This window comes from Colletotrichum phormii (assembly GCF_030913505.1).
Source record: "Colletotrichum phormii strain CBS 102054 chromosome Unknown BDP81scaffold_3, whole genome shotgun sequence".
Taxonomy (NCBI): Eukaryota; Fungi; Ascomycota; class Sordariomycetes; order Glomerellales; family Glomerellaceae; genus Colletotrichum; species Colletotrichum phormii.
Window position 1 is genome coordinate 1,174,745 of NW_026851445.1, and position 16,616 is coordinate 1,191,360.

At 55.3% G+C, this 16,616-nt stretch overlaps 4 protein-coding genes across 4 annotated transcripts; 2 read left to right on the forward strand and 2 right to left on the reverse strand.

Moving 5' to 3' along the window:
* Window positions 1-46: 46 nt before the first annotated feature.
* BDP81DRAFT_446087 (uncharacterized protein) lies at window positions 47-574 on the reverse strand (the record flags this gene model as incomplete). Its single annotated transcript, XM_060592027.1, has 1 exon — window positions 47-574. The coding sequence occupies one exon, from the start codon at window positions 572-574 to the stop codon at window positions 47-49; it is 528 nt and encodes a 175-aa protein (XP_060449741.1).
* Window positions 575-1,950: 1,376 nt separating this feature from the next.
* BDP81DRAFT_311048 (lon protease) lies at window positions 1,951-5,368 on the forward strand (the record flags this gene model as incomplete). The annotated part of the gene is made up of 2 exons (XM_060583692.1): window positions 1,951-5,094; window positions 5,171-5,368. The coding sequence occupies 2 exons, from the start codon at window positions 1,951-1,953 to the stop codon at window positions 5,366-5,368; spliced, it is 3,342 nt and encodes a 1,113-aa protein (XP_060449742.1).
* A 210-nt stretch (window positions 5,369-5,578) lies between these two features.
* On the reverse strand, window positions 5,579-6,952 carry BDP81DRAFT_128044 (uncharacterized protein). The gene has a single exon (XM_060581697.1). It carries the CDS (start codon window positions 6,737-6,739, stop codon window positions 5,789-5,791), a length of 951 nt encoding a protein of 316 aa, XP_060449743.1. The 5' UTR covers window positions 6,740-6,952; the 3' UTR covers window positions 5,579-5,788.
* A 4,098-nt stretch (window positions 6,953-11,050) lies between these two features.
* Window positions 11,051-13,937, forward strand: BDP81DRAFT_390428 (kinase domain-containing protein; the record flags this gene model as incomplete). Its single annotated transcript, XM_060587399.1, has 2 exons — window positions 11,051-11,968; window positions 12,018-13,937. The coding sequence occupies 2 exons, from the start codon at window positions 11,051-11,053 to the stop codon at window positions 13,935-13,937; spliced, it is 2,838 nt and encodes a 945-aa protein (XP_060449744.1).
* Between the last annotated feature and the right edge of the window lie 2,679 nt (window positions 13,938-16,616).

Genomic DNA, 16,616 nt, shown 5'->3' on the forward strand with positions numbered 1-16,616 from the left:
ACAGGAATATCAGAGACGGTGCCAATAAAAGGGCCGCGAAGCAAACCTAATCCTCCCAGATGGCAACTTTGGCCTTCTCAGCCTCCTCCAGCCGGCGCTTCTCAGCAGCCTTTTCCTCATCCCTGCGTTTCCGCTCCTTTTCCTTGACAGCCTTGTCGTAGGCCCTCTGCTCCTCCGTCATCCGAGGCACCTTTACGCCCAGGGCGCTGGCAATCATGCGCCGGGCCACGGCGTCCGTCTTTTCTGGCCTGGGGCGTGATGAGGCGGCGTCCTGGCCACTACCGCCACCCGAGGACGCACCGGCACCAGCGGCAACGGAGTCGACGCTGGCGTAGGGGTTGGGGAAGGACCTGTCTGCGGCGTTGTATGTTGGTGAGATGGGGGTTGGCGGCGGGGCCTTGGCGCCGTCGCTTTGGGGCTTCACGGCTTCCTCCTCTTCCTCCTCGTCCTCGTCTTCCCAGGAGTCTGCTACTGGTTCTTTGGTTTTCTTGGTGGATGGTGTCTTTTTGGAGCTGTTTATTGAGAGCTTGGAGAGCGAGGACGTGACGTCTGACTTTTGACTTGAGGAAGGCATGATGGTGATGTGTATATATATGGACAGATATTAAGATGTAGAAGAAGAGAGAGGTGTGTGTGTGTGAGAGAGACAGAATGTTGCTTGAGAAGTATAGGAGGTTGAGATGGCCAGGAACCCGGGTACGGTTCCGTCGGGAAGCGAGGTAAAGAGTGGGTAAAATTCCGGGTAGCAGGGAAGGTCGATCGGTGGACGACGGGGCGGTGGTCTTTGGACGAAGCCGACGAAGGATCAACAAGGTGAGGTGCAGCTTGCGGCTGGAGTGATGCTGGAGATCTGAGAGGGCTCCGTCGAGACGACTCTTGACAGAACCAGGGTCTGATGAATGGATGGCCAAGTTTCTGTGCGGTGTGAAGCTCCTGGAGAAAACAGGATGAGAGAAAGGAGGAAGACAGTATCCGTAGCAGGAAACAAGTTCTGGTAAATACTAGGTTGATGTAACTCGAAGTGGCCTCGGCTCCTTTCAGGTGTGCGAACGGACTGCTGTTAGACGGGCACGACGGGATGGCGGGACGTGGATGGGCTGTTTGTGCTTGGAACCCTTTCCCATTGTGGGGTTTGGGTTGGCACCCCTTCCCCGCAGCGAGTCAGAGGGACGGGGAGTCTGGAAGGCACTGTGGCAGCGCGGGAGATGGCACAGGCAAATGGTTCATGTATCCGTACTGAGGTGTTTTTCGCTGTACATCACGGCATAAGACTATCTCAACCTGGTAGTACTATAAGCAGGTGACTGTACACGATAGAGACATCTTCAGAACAGAAGTACGGAACTTGCACGTTATAATTGTACAAAACACGGTTGCCCTTCACCGAACCAAAAGTCGATGCATCTGTAAGGAATACAGAGCAACGGATAGCTGCGGCACCAACCACTGCTGTGTCTAGCCACAGTTCAATCTGTGGGGGGGACGTCGTCCTGAAGGGACCTCCTTAGGTAAGCTGCCCCGCCGGCAAACGGGGCCGAAGTTCTTCCTGGTTCCAGAGCCAACTCCCGCCTCCGCCGTGCGCTGAGTGGCCAGGCACGGGAGGCAACGTCAGTGCTCATTGATTTTTTTGGTGATGTCGTTTACTCTTTAGTCTCCCCCCCCCCCGACTGTCTCCATAATAGCTTGAAAGCCTACTCAACTCACCTACACTCTGTATTTGTAAGGCGTCAGGAGGCGATGCGCATTGCGATTTAGGACTCGGAGTCCTTTTCACCACCCTTCTGCACAAATACAAACACCTGCAACCCTTCCAATTGCATCCCCCAATCTCTTTTGTTTTGTCAACAATTCAAACAATACAGCGGCACACCTTGATTCGCCCTCGGCCCTGTATTACCCGATCACCACGTGCCGCGACCGGAGCTTCTTCCTCCCCCAACTGCCGGCAACATGGTGATGCGATCAAGCTTTCCGAGGCGTCTGGCCCTCGGCCGCTCAACAAACTACCTCAGAAACCCCTACGCGACCTCGAGTAGCAGGTTACCCGTAGCGAGTACTCCGAGGTGCTCCGCATCCACCTTCGACCGCCTTCTCCTCACCACCCGCCCATCCCAGCGAGCCGTCGCCCCATTCTCAACGTCAACACGATGGCTAAAGGAGGAGGACAACAGCTTCTTCGATCGTGCTGTCGAGCCCCTATCCGAGGAGGAACAAAAGGCGAACCTGAAGCACCAGCGCGAGCTCGAGGAGAAGGAGTTGGCCGAGGCTAAGAGCTCTAACTCCGAGTCATCCGCCAAGGGCGAGGGCTCGGGAGCTGCACAGGATGGCAAGGCCGGTAGTGCGGCCGGTGGCTCGTCAGCGGGATCCGGCGGCGGCGACGATAAGGGCGACGGCAGCGGCAGACGCGGACGCAGAGCCTCTGACAAGAGCCTGCAAAAGCCCGTTGTGCCTGATGTCTATCCCCAAGTCCTCGCTATCCCGATTGCGAAGCGGCCACTGTTCCCAGGCTTCTACAAGGCTATCACCATCAAGGACCCGAACGTCGCCGCGGCCATCACCGAGATGATCAAGAGAGGCCAACCGTATGTCGGTGCCTTCTTGTTCAAGGACGAGAACCAAGACGAGGACGTTATCCGCAATGTCGATGACGTCTACGATACCGGTGTCTTTGCGCAGATCACGAGTGCATTCCCCATGCATGGGGAGCAGGGCGCCCTGACGGCTATTCTCTACCCTCACCGCCGTATCCGCCTTTCGAGCTTGCTGCCGCCGGGAACGGAGGACAAGAAGCCGAGCGAAGCCAAGGTCGAGCCGGTGCCCGAGCCGATACCCTCGAAGCCCACTGATGAAGAGGCTCAACAAGAGAAGAAGGGTGACGTCGTTGCCAGCTTCGAGGAGAGTGCCGTAGCCCCCAAGGCCGAGCAGGCGGCGGAGAAGTACGAGCCCACCGCGTTCCTCAAGAGATACCCCGTCAGTCTCGTCAACGTGGAGAACTTGACCGAAGAGCCCTACGACCCCAAGAGCGCTGTCATCCGTGCCGTCACAAACGAGATTGTCAACGTGTTCAAGGAGGTCGCTACGATGAACAGCCTTTTCCGTGATCAGATCTCAACATTCTCAATGAGCCAGTCCACTGGCAACGTGACGTCCGAGCCGGCCAAGCTTGCAGATTTCGCCGCCGCCGTGTCTTCCGGCGAGCAGGGCGAGTTGCAAGAGGTCCTGTCGAGTCTCAACGTGGAGGAGAGAATGCAAAAGGCGCTGATCGTCTTGAAGAAGGAGCTTATGAACGCGCAGCTCCAGTCAAAGATCACCAAGGACGTTGAGAGTAAGATTACTAAGCGTCAGCGGGAGTACTGGTTGATGGAGCAGATGAAGGGCATCCGTCGCGAGCTGGGCCTCGAGTCCGACGGCAAGGACAAGCTGGTTGAGAAGTTCAAGGAGAAGGCCAACAACCTGGCCATGCCTGAAGCCGTGCGCAAGGTGTTTGACGACGAGATCAATAAGCTTGCCCATCTCGAGCCCGCAGCTTCCGAGTTTAATGTCACGCGGAACTACCTGGACTGGCTGACGCAGATCCCCTGGGGCCAGCGCAGCGCGGAGAACTTTAATATTCAAAACGCCATGACGGTCCTGGATGAGGATCACTACGGCCTTAAGGATGTCAAGGATCGTATCTTGGAGTTCATTGCTGTTGGCAAGTTGCGTGGTACCGTCGAGGGTAAGATCATCTGCTTCGTCGGCCCTCCCGGTGTTGGAAAGACGTCCATCGGCAAGTCCATTGCCCGCGCCCTGAACCGTCAGTACTACCGATTCAGTGTCGGTGGTCTCACCGATGTGGCTGAAATCAAGGGTCACCGCAGAACCTACGTCGGTGCCCTGCCCGGTCGCATCATCCAGGCGCTCAAGAAGTGCCAGACCGAGAACCCTCTCATTCTCATTGACGAGATTGACAAGATTGGCCGCGGCTACCAAGGCGACCCCTCATCGGCTCTGCTTGAGCTGCTCGACCCGGAGCAGAACAGCTCCTTCCTGGACCACTACATGGACGTCCCCGTCGACCTGTCCAAGGTGCTCTTCGTCTGCACCGCCAACATGACTGACACCATCCCGCGACCCCTCCTCGACCGCATGGAGCTCATCCAGCTGTCGGGCTACGTTGCCGACGAGAAGAAGGCCATCGCTGACAAGTACCTCGCCCCGGCCGCCCGCGAAGCCGCAGGTCTGGCCAACGCCGACGTCACGCTCAGCGAGGAAGCCATTGAGGAGCTCATCAAGTCGTACGCCCGCGAGTCCGGCGTCCGCAACCTCAAGAAGCAGATCGAAAAGGTCTACCGCAAATCCGCCCTCAATATCGTCCAGGACCTCGGCGAGGAGGTTCTCCCCGAGAAAGAGGCCCTGACCGAGGACGGCAAGGAGGCGCTCGAGGCGTCGGAGAAGAAGGCCGAGGAGGCGCGCGAGACGGGCGAGCAGCCGGCCGAGACGCCGACCGCCGAGAAGCCCCGCGTCGCCCTCAACGTCCCCGACACGGTCCACGTCACCATTGGTAAGGAAAACCTCGTCGACTACGTCGGCCCCCCCGTCTTCACCTCGGACCGCCTCTACGAGGTCAACCCCGCCGGCGTGGCCATGGGTCTCGCTTGGACCCAGATGGGCGGCGCCGCCATGTACATCGAGTCCATCCTCCAGGCGCCCCTACGACCGAGCAGCCGCCCCGGGCTCGAGATTACGGGTAACCTCAAGAACGTCATGAAGGAGTCGACGACGATTGCCTACTCGTTTGCCAAATCCCTCATGGTCAAGGACTTCCCCGACAACCACTTCTTCGATAAGGCGAGGCTGCACCTGCACGTCCCGGACGGCGCCGTCTCCAAGGACGGGCCCTCGGCCGGCATCACCATGGCCACCTCGCTCCTCTCCCTCGCCCTCGACACCCCCGTCAACCCCACCGTCGCCATGACGGGCGAGCTCACCCTCACCGGCAAGGTCCTCCGCATCGGCGGACTGCGCGAGAAGACGGTCGCCGCGCGCCGTGCCGGCTGCAAGATGATCATCTTCCCCAAGGACTGCATGTCCGACTGGCTCGAGCTCCCAGAGGTACGTCCTACTATCTATTACAACTACTGCGCGTACTTGGATCTCACAGAATGAATGCTGACACATCACACTATAGAACATCAAGGAGGGCATCGAGGGCAAGCCCGTGGCGTGGTACTCTGACGTCTTTGACCTCATCTTCCCGGAACTCGACCGCGAGGCCGCCAACAAGTGCAAGACGTGCGAGTGGAAAAAGGATCAGGACGACAAGAAGAAGAAGAAGGACAAGAAGAAGAAGAAGAGGGACGACTCTGACGATGAGGATGACGACTAGATGCATCGCCCGCTCTCACTCGCCTCCCCGAGAGGGAGAAAAGAAAGGAGCGGAAAATCTACAAACAGATTTTTTCACGATATTGTTCACGCGATAGATGGTTACCCATCCATTGACACATCCTGTTTCCCCCAATTCCTTAAAGATTGACCCCCGCGCCTCAACCCCCAAATCCTCTACGCCCTGTGGGGGCTACAGACGCTTCGAAGGGATCTGGCAAGGTAAAGATTGCCAAGGGGCGACGGATGACAGACTGAACGGACACAGTTTGGTGGAAAAGGAGAACCAAAGCCGGACGGTTAGACGAACCCGCATAAAAATGTTACGGCATATCAACAACAACCACAACACACACACACACACACAACCCTCCCTCCTCTCGATACCGCATCTCTACTCTAGATGGTTCATTTTTCTATTTTAATTGTTTGGCTGGTTGCCGTTTTCAGGCGGTGTTGGTGGAATAAACAGCCGGACTCGGCTTTGTAAGACTAGGGTTGCAGCGACACCCAATTGCATAGGATGGTTAGATTGCGCAGCAGTCAGTCTCGCGCATAGGTAGTGGCGGCTGTGTGAGGGAATAGCAGGGCGCGCGATGCTTGCATAGGGTATGGTAGCTAGCTTTCGGGACAGGCCAGAGTAAGCGAATTCTTGTATATTACCACCACTTGTCGTGAGCCGTCCGTCGTATGGGCACTCGGCGAGCAGCCACATATCGAAGCTTGTTTCCTCCCCAATGAGTACGCTGCGGCATGAGCAACGGTTCGTTAGTGCCAGCATTACCCTTCGATTGGTTTTCCGATGAGCGGGGGGTGTGGTGACCTCACGCAGATGCCGTTCGAGGCGAGCAATAACGTGTGGAGCGGTAGCCAAGGGAAGAGAGGACCAGCTTGCCGGAAACGCTGTCGCTTGCAGATGCGGCCGACCTGGCCACCGTGTATGTAGTATGTACGTCAACGGCCGCAGCGATGGTGCTGGTGAGACGGCGGTGCCGCGCATTTCGGTTGCCAATCGCGAGACGGCGTTGTAGCCTCGGAAGTATCGAACGGTGGAGCGTACGTCTCCGTGCTGCCGGAGTTCAGGACACAAGTCTTCGCGTTTGTGATATACGATGAAGGTTACAGTACGATATAGAACCGAGTCATGGTGACATGTTCTGTGTGCCTGATTGTGGCCCAATCCGTTGCAGCTAGAGGATGCGACAGCGTCGACATCGAATGTCGTCCAGATTGGTGACAGCGCTTCTAGCTCCCTTTTAGCATTTCGGTTTGACAGCGAGGTGGGGTGGGTTCTCCTGGGTTGCTCAGGGTCTGACCCGGTGTGCCACGCCCATCTGTCCACGCGGGATCGGTGGGGTTCGCGGGATGACATCCAGACTGGCTGGGATGTGTGAGTGTCAAGAGGGCAAACGACACGACCCTTGTATTATATTCTACCCTTTCGTTCTCGCCACTGATCATCGATCGTTCGTCCCGAAAGCCGGCTATTCAGTGCACCGGACACGGGAGATCTCCAGGTCGGTTGAGATGCGGCGCTTGATGAAGCATGGCTATGCCTGCTCCTGGCGCTTGGAGTAGCGAACAGGATGGCGGGTGAGCTTGCAACGACATAGGCGTCAGCATTCGGGCTTCCAGGAACTCCCACGTAGTTACTCGAAGAGAGCATATATCGAGCAGACGTCTGCCAAGTTGAACACCTTGATGTCAGCGTGCGCTTGACGAGAAATACAAGCCGTCCCATGGGACAGTTTGCCAGCCTGTCAATAACAATACAGCCTCATTATTTGGGCTGCGTCGATGCCTAAATGCACGCAGCGTGTGGAAGACGCACCCCTGACCCGGCCGCTGATGTTAGCCAACAGACAGTGCAGATACCCGAGGCCATCCGACACTTTTATTGTTATGGTCTCCGTAAGCTCCCTCAAACGCATCATCGGCTCCGAGATAGGCCGCCATCGTTGGTTCGTCTCCATGAGCTCTGAATTCTTGGTGAGATGGTGGTACTGCAACCGACTTGTACAGGGTTATGCTGAATGACGCCGGACCAGTCCGTTCGTTCGTCCATGTTTGCATGCATCACAGTGCCATGCTGCGGTTCCATCGTCTGTAGTAGTCTCACTTTATGCTGTGCCACATAGCAAAAAGTACATGTAGTGTGAGGCAGTGGAGGTTGAAAGTTTGTCCGGCATCGTTGATTGGTGATGCGCTGGTCTCCGGACTGCGAATGAAGATGCTGGGTCGTGCAGCAGGTGGCCTTGACGCAGAGGAGCGACGAGCACGTGGGTAAGTCGTCCTGCTTGATGCTTTGAGGGGGATGGTCCGACGCGGTTCGACGCAACAGGATGGAGAAGATGCATCAATTGCGAGATTGCGCAATAATGGAATCTTTGGTGCAGGTGGGTAAGCGAAGAGCTTCCCATTGAGCCATCGTTCATTGGAGATATCGGATCAAAATAGCCCGTATGACCCATTGAATGGAAGCATTGGTCAGGATAGTAGTTTTCGGATCCGACCTGTTGTCGTCCTGGAGTCGAGCTATCTTTGGCTTGCGCGAAGAAGCGAAATCGGCCAGACCCCCTGATCGGATCTGTAAGATGGGCAGCCCTTGAGCGATTGACTCATCAATTGAGCAAGGTGTAAAGCATTTCGGGGGTCCATTATGACATGCCCTCCTGGGCCCTGGCCTTAGCGGCACCGATCGTATCATCGAAATTGCTGGGCGTATCTGATCTTCAAATGGTGACAGTATGCGTAGTGCCGTACTCCGTACCCATGAGTGCCATGATATTTTCCTATATCAAGTTGTGGGTCGAGTATGGAAAGCAAAGGGCGGTCAATATCCGTAGATGGATGATTGAATGCGAGGCCAATTGATTGGGGGTTCTGGAGGACTGCAGTCCCCAGTGACGATGTGGATGTTTGCAGGTCTGAAAGAAAGGGCCTGGATGCGAGCCCAACGAACCCAACGCCCACAGAATCATAAGTCGGGATCCAATCGCCAGAGGAGGGCTGGATTAGGAGGTCATCGTACATGAGACGAGATGCGCTAAGAGGAGCAGCATGGGGAAGAGTTCGTGAAGGAGGGCAGCCTCGGGCTGCAGCTGAGTTGTCGCTCTGGATTCCGCGGTCCCGGTCTCAGCTCGCCTTGACTTTGTCTGTGGATGAGATATGCGTACTCAGAGAAAGGATGAAGTGACGATGATGGAAGACGGATGGAAGAAGGATGGACGTCAAAGTGTTGTATTCGTACTCCCTGCCTTGGCATGACATGGGGCCAGGAACCATGGAGGGTTCACGACACGTCTGAATCAACCTAAGACAGGCACTTGGAAGGCAACGTCGATTCTAAAGCGGCACGTTTGCCAACGGGAGAGAAAGGCCCCCCCATTTCTAAGCCCCTAAGGTGGTAAGTAAAAGTCTCGTCAGCTCCAAATCAACGGCGTTTGACGCCCAAGTGGAAATATCGGGACAGCCAGCGCATCAGAGTTGGGAAAGTCCCACCCGCCTCTTCCAGAAATGGCCAAGCCTCCCCGCCAGGAGTGTGCCCTCCCGCCTTAGTAGCGCGACCCTCCATCTTTGTCTGGGAAGGTACGGTTACCTACTTGGTATGGAAGGTATACTTCCTCAAGGTAACTCTCCGTACGTACCTTCCATCTAAACATGCCTTCGAGGAAAGAGCCAACAGACACGAGGGAGTGAAAAGAAGAAGGAGCAATTCCAGAAGGAAAGAAGCCTTGAAACTGCTTTGCAGTGCTCGGCTACCATGGAAGTTGAGGAAGTTGCCGACTCGGTAAAGTACCCAGTACCTAGTACTTCGTAGGGTACCTAGAAAAGTGAGGTACGAGATACATGCATCTCCCGCATTGTTGGTGGGTTGTCACTCAGTCACAACATCAAGCGCCTTAGCGTCCGCTCATAGGCCCTTTCCCGTCAGCCGTCGACATTTTAGACTCTTCACTATCACTGGCCACGTCTTTTTCTTCTCCCTACCTTACCTTATGGAAGACTTTCAATACCTACCTACCTTAGGCAGTGACTCGTGCCTTCAAGAGCACATATTCGTACATCCTACGGAGTACTTACCGTATCTGAAGAGCGCCACTAGGACTCCCGCTCCTCCAACCGGCCTTTCTAGGGAGCTTGACAAGGGCTCACCCGGTGCCCAGCCTCCCAACCTCTCATTAGAGTCGCAGCAAACCAGAAACACGACCTGGTGGGACCCAATATTGTTCTCGCAGGCTCGCAACGGCCCTGCTCACTTTCGCGCGCTTCTCCTGCATGCGCTTGCACTACTATGGATACCTTACAGCTCCTCTTTGCAGATTCGACTTCGTACCTTGCACAGTACCCTAAACAGAGAGGGAGAGAGAGGGAAAAAGGAAAACTGCAAAAGACGCAGCCGCTGAACGACCCCACGACCTCAATTGTGTCCACGGCAACCGTCAACGGTGCCCCTCCCCCTCTTCCTCTTCTCGGAAGCCCCCGGTCATCTTCTTGCCGCCCGATTTCCATACAAATCATTGCAAGTCCAACGTTCGCCTCACCTCATCAAGCCTGCGTGCCTACCAACCACCATCAACCACCACCAACACTGCCGCCGCCCAGCTGCTCACGACGCACGTCTGGTCAACGCGAACCCAGCCATACGTATCCAGACCCGACTTCAACGGTATACGTCTACAGATACCCATCCACCATTCTCGTCAATCAATACATATTTCTCCCGCTCGCCTATCTGTCCCTACGTCGACGTCGTCCTCCGTCATCTTACCCCTTCTGACGCTACCTATTCGTACATCCTTCATCAGCCCAGCCGCAGAGCGATCAAACACCACAGCTCTACTCCCGCAGGCTACACTGCCACCCCGCCTTGGCCCAAACGAATCACATCGCTCGCCAAAGTCATCGCCTTCATCGCTGAGAAACTAAGAAGAAGCAAAGCATATGCAGACGTGCAGACGTTTAGACGATTTATTGCCGCCCTCACTTGCTTCACTGCCATCCAAAGTGAGCCCATCCGAGCTTATTCAGTGCTTCGGACTCGCCAAAACTCTCTTTCGAACAACCCCGGACGAACAAGCACATGCGCCGCATCTAGCTTCTACTAAGGATACGCACACCATTCAACCATCGACGACGTCTTGATTTGGGGGTTCGAGATTCCTCCAAAAGGCCCGTCGAGTGCCGGCCAATTCCTCGACCCCCGCCACCGTCATTCTCGTCTGAACATGGTCATCTTCGCCCTTGCTTCTCTGCACGTTTCCATCCTATCTCGCCACAGCGTCTGATGTCCCATCTTGCCTACGGTTGCCTGCATCTACTCCGTCACGCTTGAACTGCAACTATTCAACGTCCACAAACGACGCCCGCCGTCATTCTTGTCTCGCGTTCCCCGCGCCCGGACACATCCCAGCCGCTGCCAGCCCAATTTAGCTCCGACCTGGCACCAAGCCCGGTCAAAACCAGGCTGGAGGTTGACCGTCTTTCGCTTCAAGGCTCACCCTTGTCACCCGCCTGGTTCGCTCCCGGACCAGGTTTGCGGGACTATCCATAATTAACACCTCGCCCCGAGAACCACACCGCTTAGAGCCTCACCTCACACCGTCAGCGTCCTGACCGGTTCACCTTGACGACCTTCAAAGTCCAACGGAGTTGGCGAGCTGTACACCTCACTCAACTCATCATGGCGCAACCAAACATGTCTTCTACAGAGCCGCCGCCTTCATCGGGCCATCAGTCCACCAGCTTTCTTCGTAAACTCTTCGGACGAAACAATGCGGCCCCGGCATCCGTCGGCCCGCTCCAGACCAGGGAGCCCGAGCCCGACCCCGAGCTTGACCCCGACTCCGACGACCAGCAAAGTACTGGCCTGGTGCGTCGAGTCTCGAGGAAAGTCGTGCCCGGACTCCCTCGCGTGCAGACCTTCAAACGCCAACAGTCGGAGCGCAGGAACAATCTCGCAGCAGTTGAACCCTCACCGGCAGAGAGGCGTGCTCTATCGGTGGACAGACGCGTGCAATCGTCACGTACGGCGTCACAGACGCAGTCCTTTCCCCGAGCTAGCGCCCCGGATTTTTTCGAAAATGCGTACGAGGTCCAGTCTGCCCCATCTGCCCCCGTCAGCCCTGTCGAGGAAAAGGCCGAAGTTAGTCTTGGTCAGATGGTATCCCAAGTTGCAGCAGAACCCACGACAGACGAATCCCATGCGCATGAGGTGCAATCAAATTCAGACGCCCACTCAGTAACAACATCTCAATCTCACTACGAGGCTATGATTCACGATGAGCTCGAAAATGTTTGGATTCTCAACCTTAGCATGCACTTTCGGGACAAGTCCAAGAGAGAGAAGTTTTTCGTCACGTACCGAGAAACTCCAACCCACTGGCGTAGAGTAACCATATCTCTCGACTATCGCAATGCCCCGGACAACTCTCTCGAGATGGACTTGCTCCACACCAAGTCTCAACGTGACAAAAGTTCCAAGATCTACGAAGCTATCAGAGACAGTCTGCAGGACATCCAATTTTACCCATCCGTCACCAACTTGAAGCTCCAAACCACCGAAGGCCGCCTTCACGTCCACGTGGTTGAAGACGTAAATGTGAGTTGATGGGCTCCAAGGGAAATCAGTCAGTGCTAATATCCGGCAGGAAATCATTCAGTACCCTACCTTCCGCCAAGTACAACACTTGGGATGTCGCAGGATAAGAGAAAAGGACATCGTCTTTGATTCTCACATGTCCGGCTTCGTCTACAAGGTGTCTGTAGGGGGAGAGGTACTCATCAAAAAGGAAATTCCGGGCCCCGACACTATTGACGAGTTCCTCTACGAGATCAACGCTTTGAATCGGCTCCGGTACTCAAGGAACATTATCCGATTTTATGGCGTCGTGGTTGATGATGAAGACGAACACGTCAAGGGGCTGCTCATTAGCTACGCCGTTCATGGTGCGCTCATTGATGTCATTTACGATAACAAGCAGGACTCAGAGCTGGGTCTGCCCTGGCCGATTCGTGAGAAGTGGGCACGCCAAATCGTCCAGGGCTTGGCGGATATTCATGAATCTGGCTTTGTGCAGGGGGATTTCACTCTCTCAAACATAGTCATTGACGAAGATGATGATGCCAAAATTATTGACATTAACAGGAGGGGCTGCCCGGTAGGCTGGGAGCCCCCTGAAGCAACACCTCTTATCGAAAGTAATCAGCGCATTTCCATGTACATCGGGGTCAAATCCGACCTGTATCAACTCGGCATGGTCTTGTGGGCATTGGCGGCACAGGATGATGAGCCTGAAGCTCAAGGACGGCCGCTACAGCTCGGAGACGAGTACATCGTCCCAGATTGGTACCGGCAAATAGTAGACATTTGCCTGAGCGAAGATCCGCGCCTTCGATTGCAAGCCTCATCTCTAATGTCTCTATTCCCGGAGCCTGCGATCGGAGACGACATGGCACCCCCGTCAATCTCGGTGGACGATGGCTATACCATGAAGGAATACTTCGTGGACGGCAACCACGGCTATGCCAGGGTCAAAACCGTTCAGCCAGCTCACGACTGGTCGTACGTAAATCTAGGCCAACCGTATGTTGACGAACCGACGAGGGGCTTCTCACAGGACCCGTATTACTACACTAGAGGCCGCTCTCCGCCTAGCCCCCTGCCGAGCCATTACGGGCGTTGCGACTCGCCTAATATGGGACGCAATGTCTCCAGCTGGGCTGAAGCTAGAAACATTGCACCTTCATACAGCGATATTGGAGCAGGCGAGGTTTATGATCAGAAGAGCGCAACACCGACAACAAGCAAGGACTCCGTCGTTACGCCCGAGCCACTGGAAGAGACAAGCAAGTCAGTCCGGCAAAAATTGGAAGCACTGCAGTGGACTCCCCTGTCCAGTGACCTCGCCGCCCTTGATCGGGCTGAACTCGACCATACGCCAGGGCACGATAGCAAGAGACTCATTGGGGAAGGACTTGCCGACACGCTGAGGAATGATAAGTTGGAACCAGCGTATGCTTCCGTCGATCCTGTTGAGACGCGACCTATGATGGCTAGTCCCATGACGATCAAGCATATCGAAACAGATGAGAGAGACGTAGAGGAAGAGGGGGTGATGATGAGAGAATCTGAAGGCACAAAAGAGAGTTCTTCGAACGAAAAAGGAATTGCAGGGCAATCAGCGCCCGGACAGACGGGGGAAACAGAACCCGAAGAACAGAACAGTACCAGGCAAAGTAACGTCACGACAGCGGACTCGACAGACAAGGGGCTTGCTATGGACGACCTAAAAGTCACCGAGACTGAGGTCGATACAGATGTCGCGCATCCGGCCGAACCGGGACTCGACCCTACAACGCAAGAGGCGCCAGCGGCGGAGCCACCTGCTGCTGCTGAGATCCCCGCGGCAAACGAATCCGTGAGAGCTCAAGAGGTGGATACACCAGAACTCAAAGGGGTTGGAGCGGTACATATCAACACTGACGAGCAAACGATGCGGGAGAAGACGTCTCTTGATGATGACTTCTCAACGGCGACAGCAGCAACTACGACAGATGCCCAGAAATGATGTAAGACTAGGAGCTGGGGAAACTGCGGGCGATTTTTGCATAGGCGCAGGTTAATTGTCCAGGCATAAGGAGGCGCCATTTCTTCTTTTCTTTTACTTGATGGAGATACTGCCGGCTTCAAATTCATTTGGTGGTCACAATGGTTTTCATTTTATGCGGCATAGCATTGGTGTAGAGATCCGGGGAACACTGTTCGTGGAATAGAAGGCGGCTTTTGAACATCTTCGATCTATACCGAGACTCGGGACGTGGACAGAGTCGCATTGTGGAATATCGTGAAATCGAAATGTCGTGAAATCGAAGGCAGGGCTCTAGCTGGGACTGCCCAAGTTGGATGAGAAACGCGATGGTGTATGCGTATATGACTTTTCAGCATAAGTGAGTAGTTTGTCCAAGTTGATGCCTCCGGTGACGAGATATGAAGCCCTTTCCTCTCGCGTCAGCCACATGAAGTTGGCCAGTAGTTGTCTCGTCCGAGCAGGGATGGCCGTTCGTAGGTTACTCGCTTGACGACGAGATCACTGGGGAATGCGAGTCAAGTCATTGATACGTGTAAGTACTCCGTAAATCCGAGGGCTTCCTGCAGTCGATTTGCCACAGCTCGGCAGTCTTTGGAAGGGAAAGAAACGGCCTAGATGCTTGGGTACAAATAAGCAAAGTTGGTGAGTCTGGACCTCGAAAAGAACGGAGCGGTGTGTAGGCCGGTCGTCTTTACCGATTTTGGGGTAGGTTAGGTGCGGCAAGCTCGAGAAGGGAGCTTGGAGCTTGGGTCGCCTCACACATCTATCAGGTGCGGCTACTGATATTAGGGTACGGATAGAGAGCTCTGGGCAGCGGCTGCAAAGAGGATGGGATGAAAAAGAAGGAGTGCATCTCTCTGCTCCCTTGGTGGTGACTGGTGACGGGGATTGGCAGGGCGGATCGGGTGTGGCATCGGCCAAGTGCGAGAGGGGGCGCCTGGCCACATCGGGTTAGCATAGAAACATTACAGAATGGTCAGCCCAACCAGCTGAAGACTCGAGAAACAGGCACCGAGTCTCTTTTGGCGATTATCGCAGACCATCCATGTTCAGTGTGAGAAGACACACGTGACCATCGCCACCGCCGTGAAGGGAGCATCGAGAATGCGCATGGCAAAAAGGATGGCCTCCAAAGAGCCACGAGCAGACAAACCTCGGGACGATAGCGAGGCAAAGACAACTTTCATCCCTGTTGTGTCCTGCAGCACTGGGGCGGAGGATTGCGGGGCAGGGTCCTGTTTCTGTTGGGGATGGGCCGGGATGCCGGAGTGGGATGAGCGGATGTCGTCTTTCTCTTTAACAAGATCACCGGAGAACGCGAAATCAAGGGCCGGACTGGGTGTGTCGCGAAATAATGGACCTGGACCTGGAATTGCCGAGGATGCCTACCCCACACCGAAATCGAGCTGGCTCGTGGGTGTCATCGGTGATTTTTCGCCGCTGACCGAGAATGTTCGAGAGAATGACCGTGGAGACAAGTGGGTGAGGTGGTTGGCGTAATCGTGAGTTGGACGATACTGTCGCCTCGGCGATAAGGAAGAGAGAGACAAGGCCAGCCCCTGTCGATGGGGGAGCCCACGAGCCTTACCACAGGAAAGCTCGGGGGCGACGAGAGACTTCCGTCATTGTATGGAGCTCTGGTGGGGAACATGTTGAGGGCGGACGTGGATTGCACAAGCCGCCGCCACTGTTGATTATTCCCTTCTTTTGCGGGTTCTGTCTTCCGAGCCTTTCTGCTGCTCCGGCATGTAAGTTTCTGCGCATGATCCAGCGGGGACACAGTGACAAGTGTGTAGACAGGTAGTTGAAGACATGCTCATTAGCCCATGGGCATGAAACGTAGGTGACAGCCAATTCAGAGGTTGCGACTGGTGAATCGCCTTAATCAGATCCCTATGTTCACGGCTTCTTTGTTTTCGTACGCTCTGGTCCGAGAACTGGCCGTTGCCTATAGTCGCCCGAAAGGCGGTAAAGGGCTGTTGATGATATAGATGTGCTCATCAGCAGTGTGATGGGCGGCTGCAGGTACAAAGTTACAGCCGGGAGTACGGTGAGACAGAACATTGAGGGAACGTGAGAGTCCAAGGACCGAAGTCTTACGGCGCTCGACGAGGCTCGAAACGTCTTTCGATTGCGTTGTAACTCGCCTGGGAGCCGAGCGCCGACAGTGATGTATAAGACTTTGCCAGCGTCATGGGGATCTGGGGACAGTACGGTAGCAGAATAAGAAGCGATTCTCGGTCTGGGAATGATGATCGAGACGACATGGTTGATGCGAAGTGTGTAGGTACTCCGTATATGCCTGGTGCGTCTTCTGAGAGAATGGCAGGTCTTCATTTCAGCCCTGGAGACACACATTGATGATTGGAGTCGTGGGATCTGGAGGTACAGTGTGGAGCTGATTTCCTACTGGGGAATGGTCAACACCAGCCGCCCATCCGCCCCGCCCCAGCGGCGGCCACATGGCAGGGGCTGCCCCCTGCTTCCGCCAATGAACGGGCCGCCATATTGAAAAGCGTTGGGGAAGTTGTTGGGAGCCGGGACATTTTTTCGGACCACATCTCGTTCGTGCTTGCCAGCCCAGTGATCCATTGCAGATTGACAACCTCATGGCGAACAAACCCCAGAGCGTGCGGAACAGGCAGGGTGTCGTAAAAA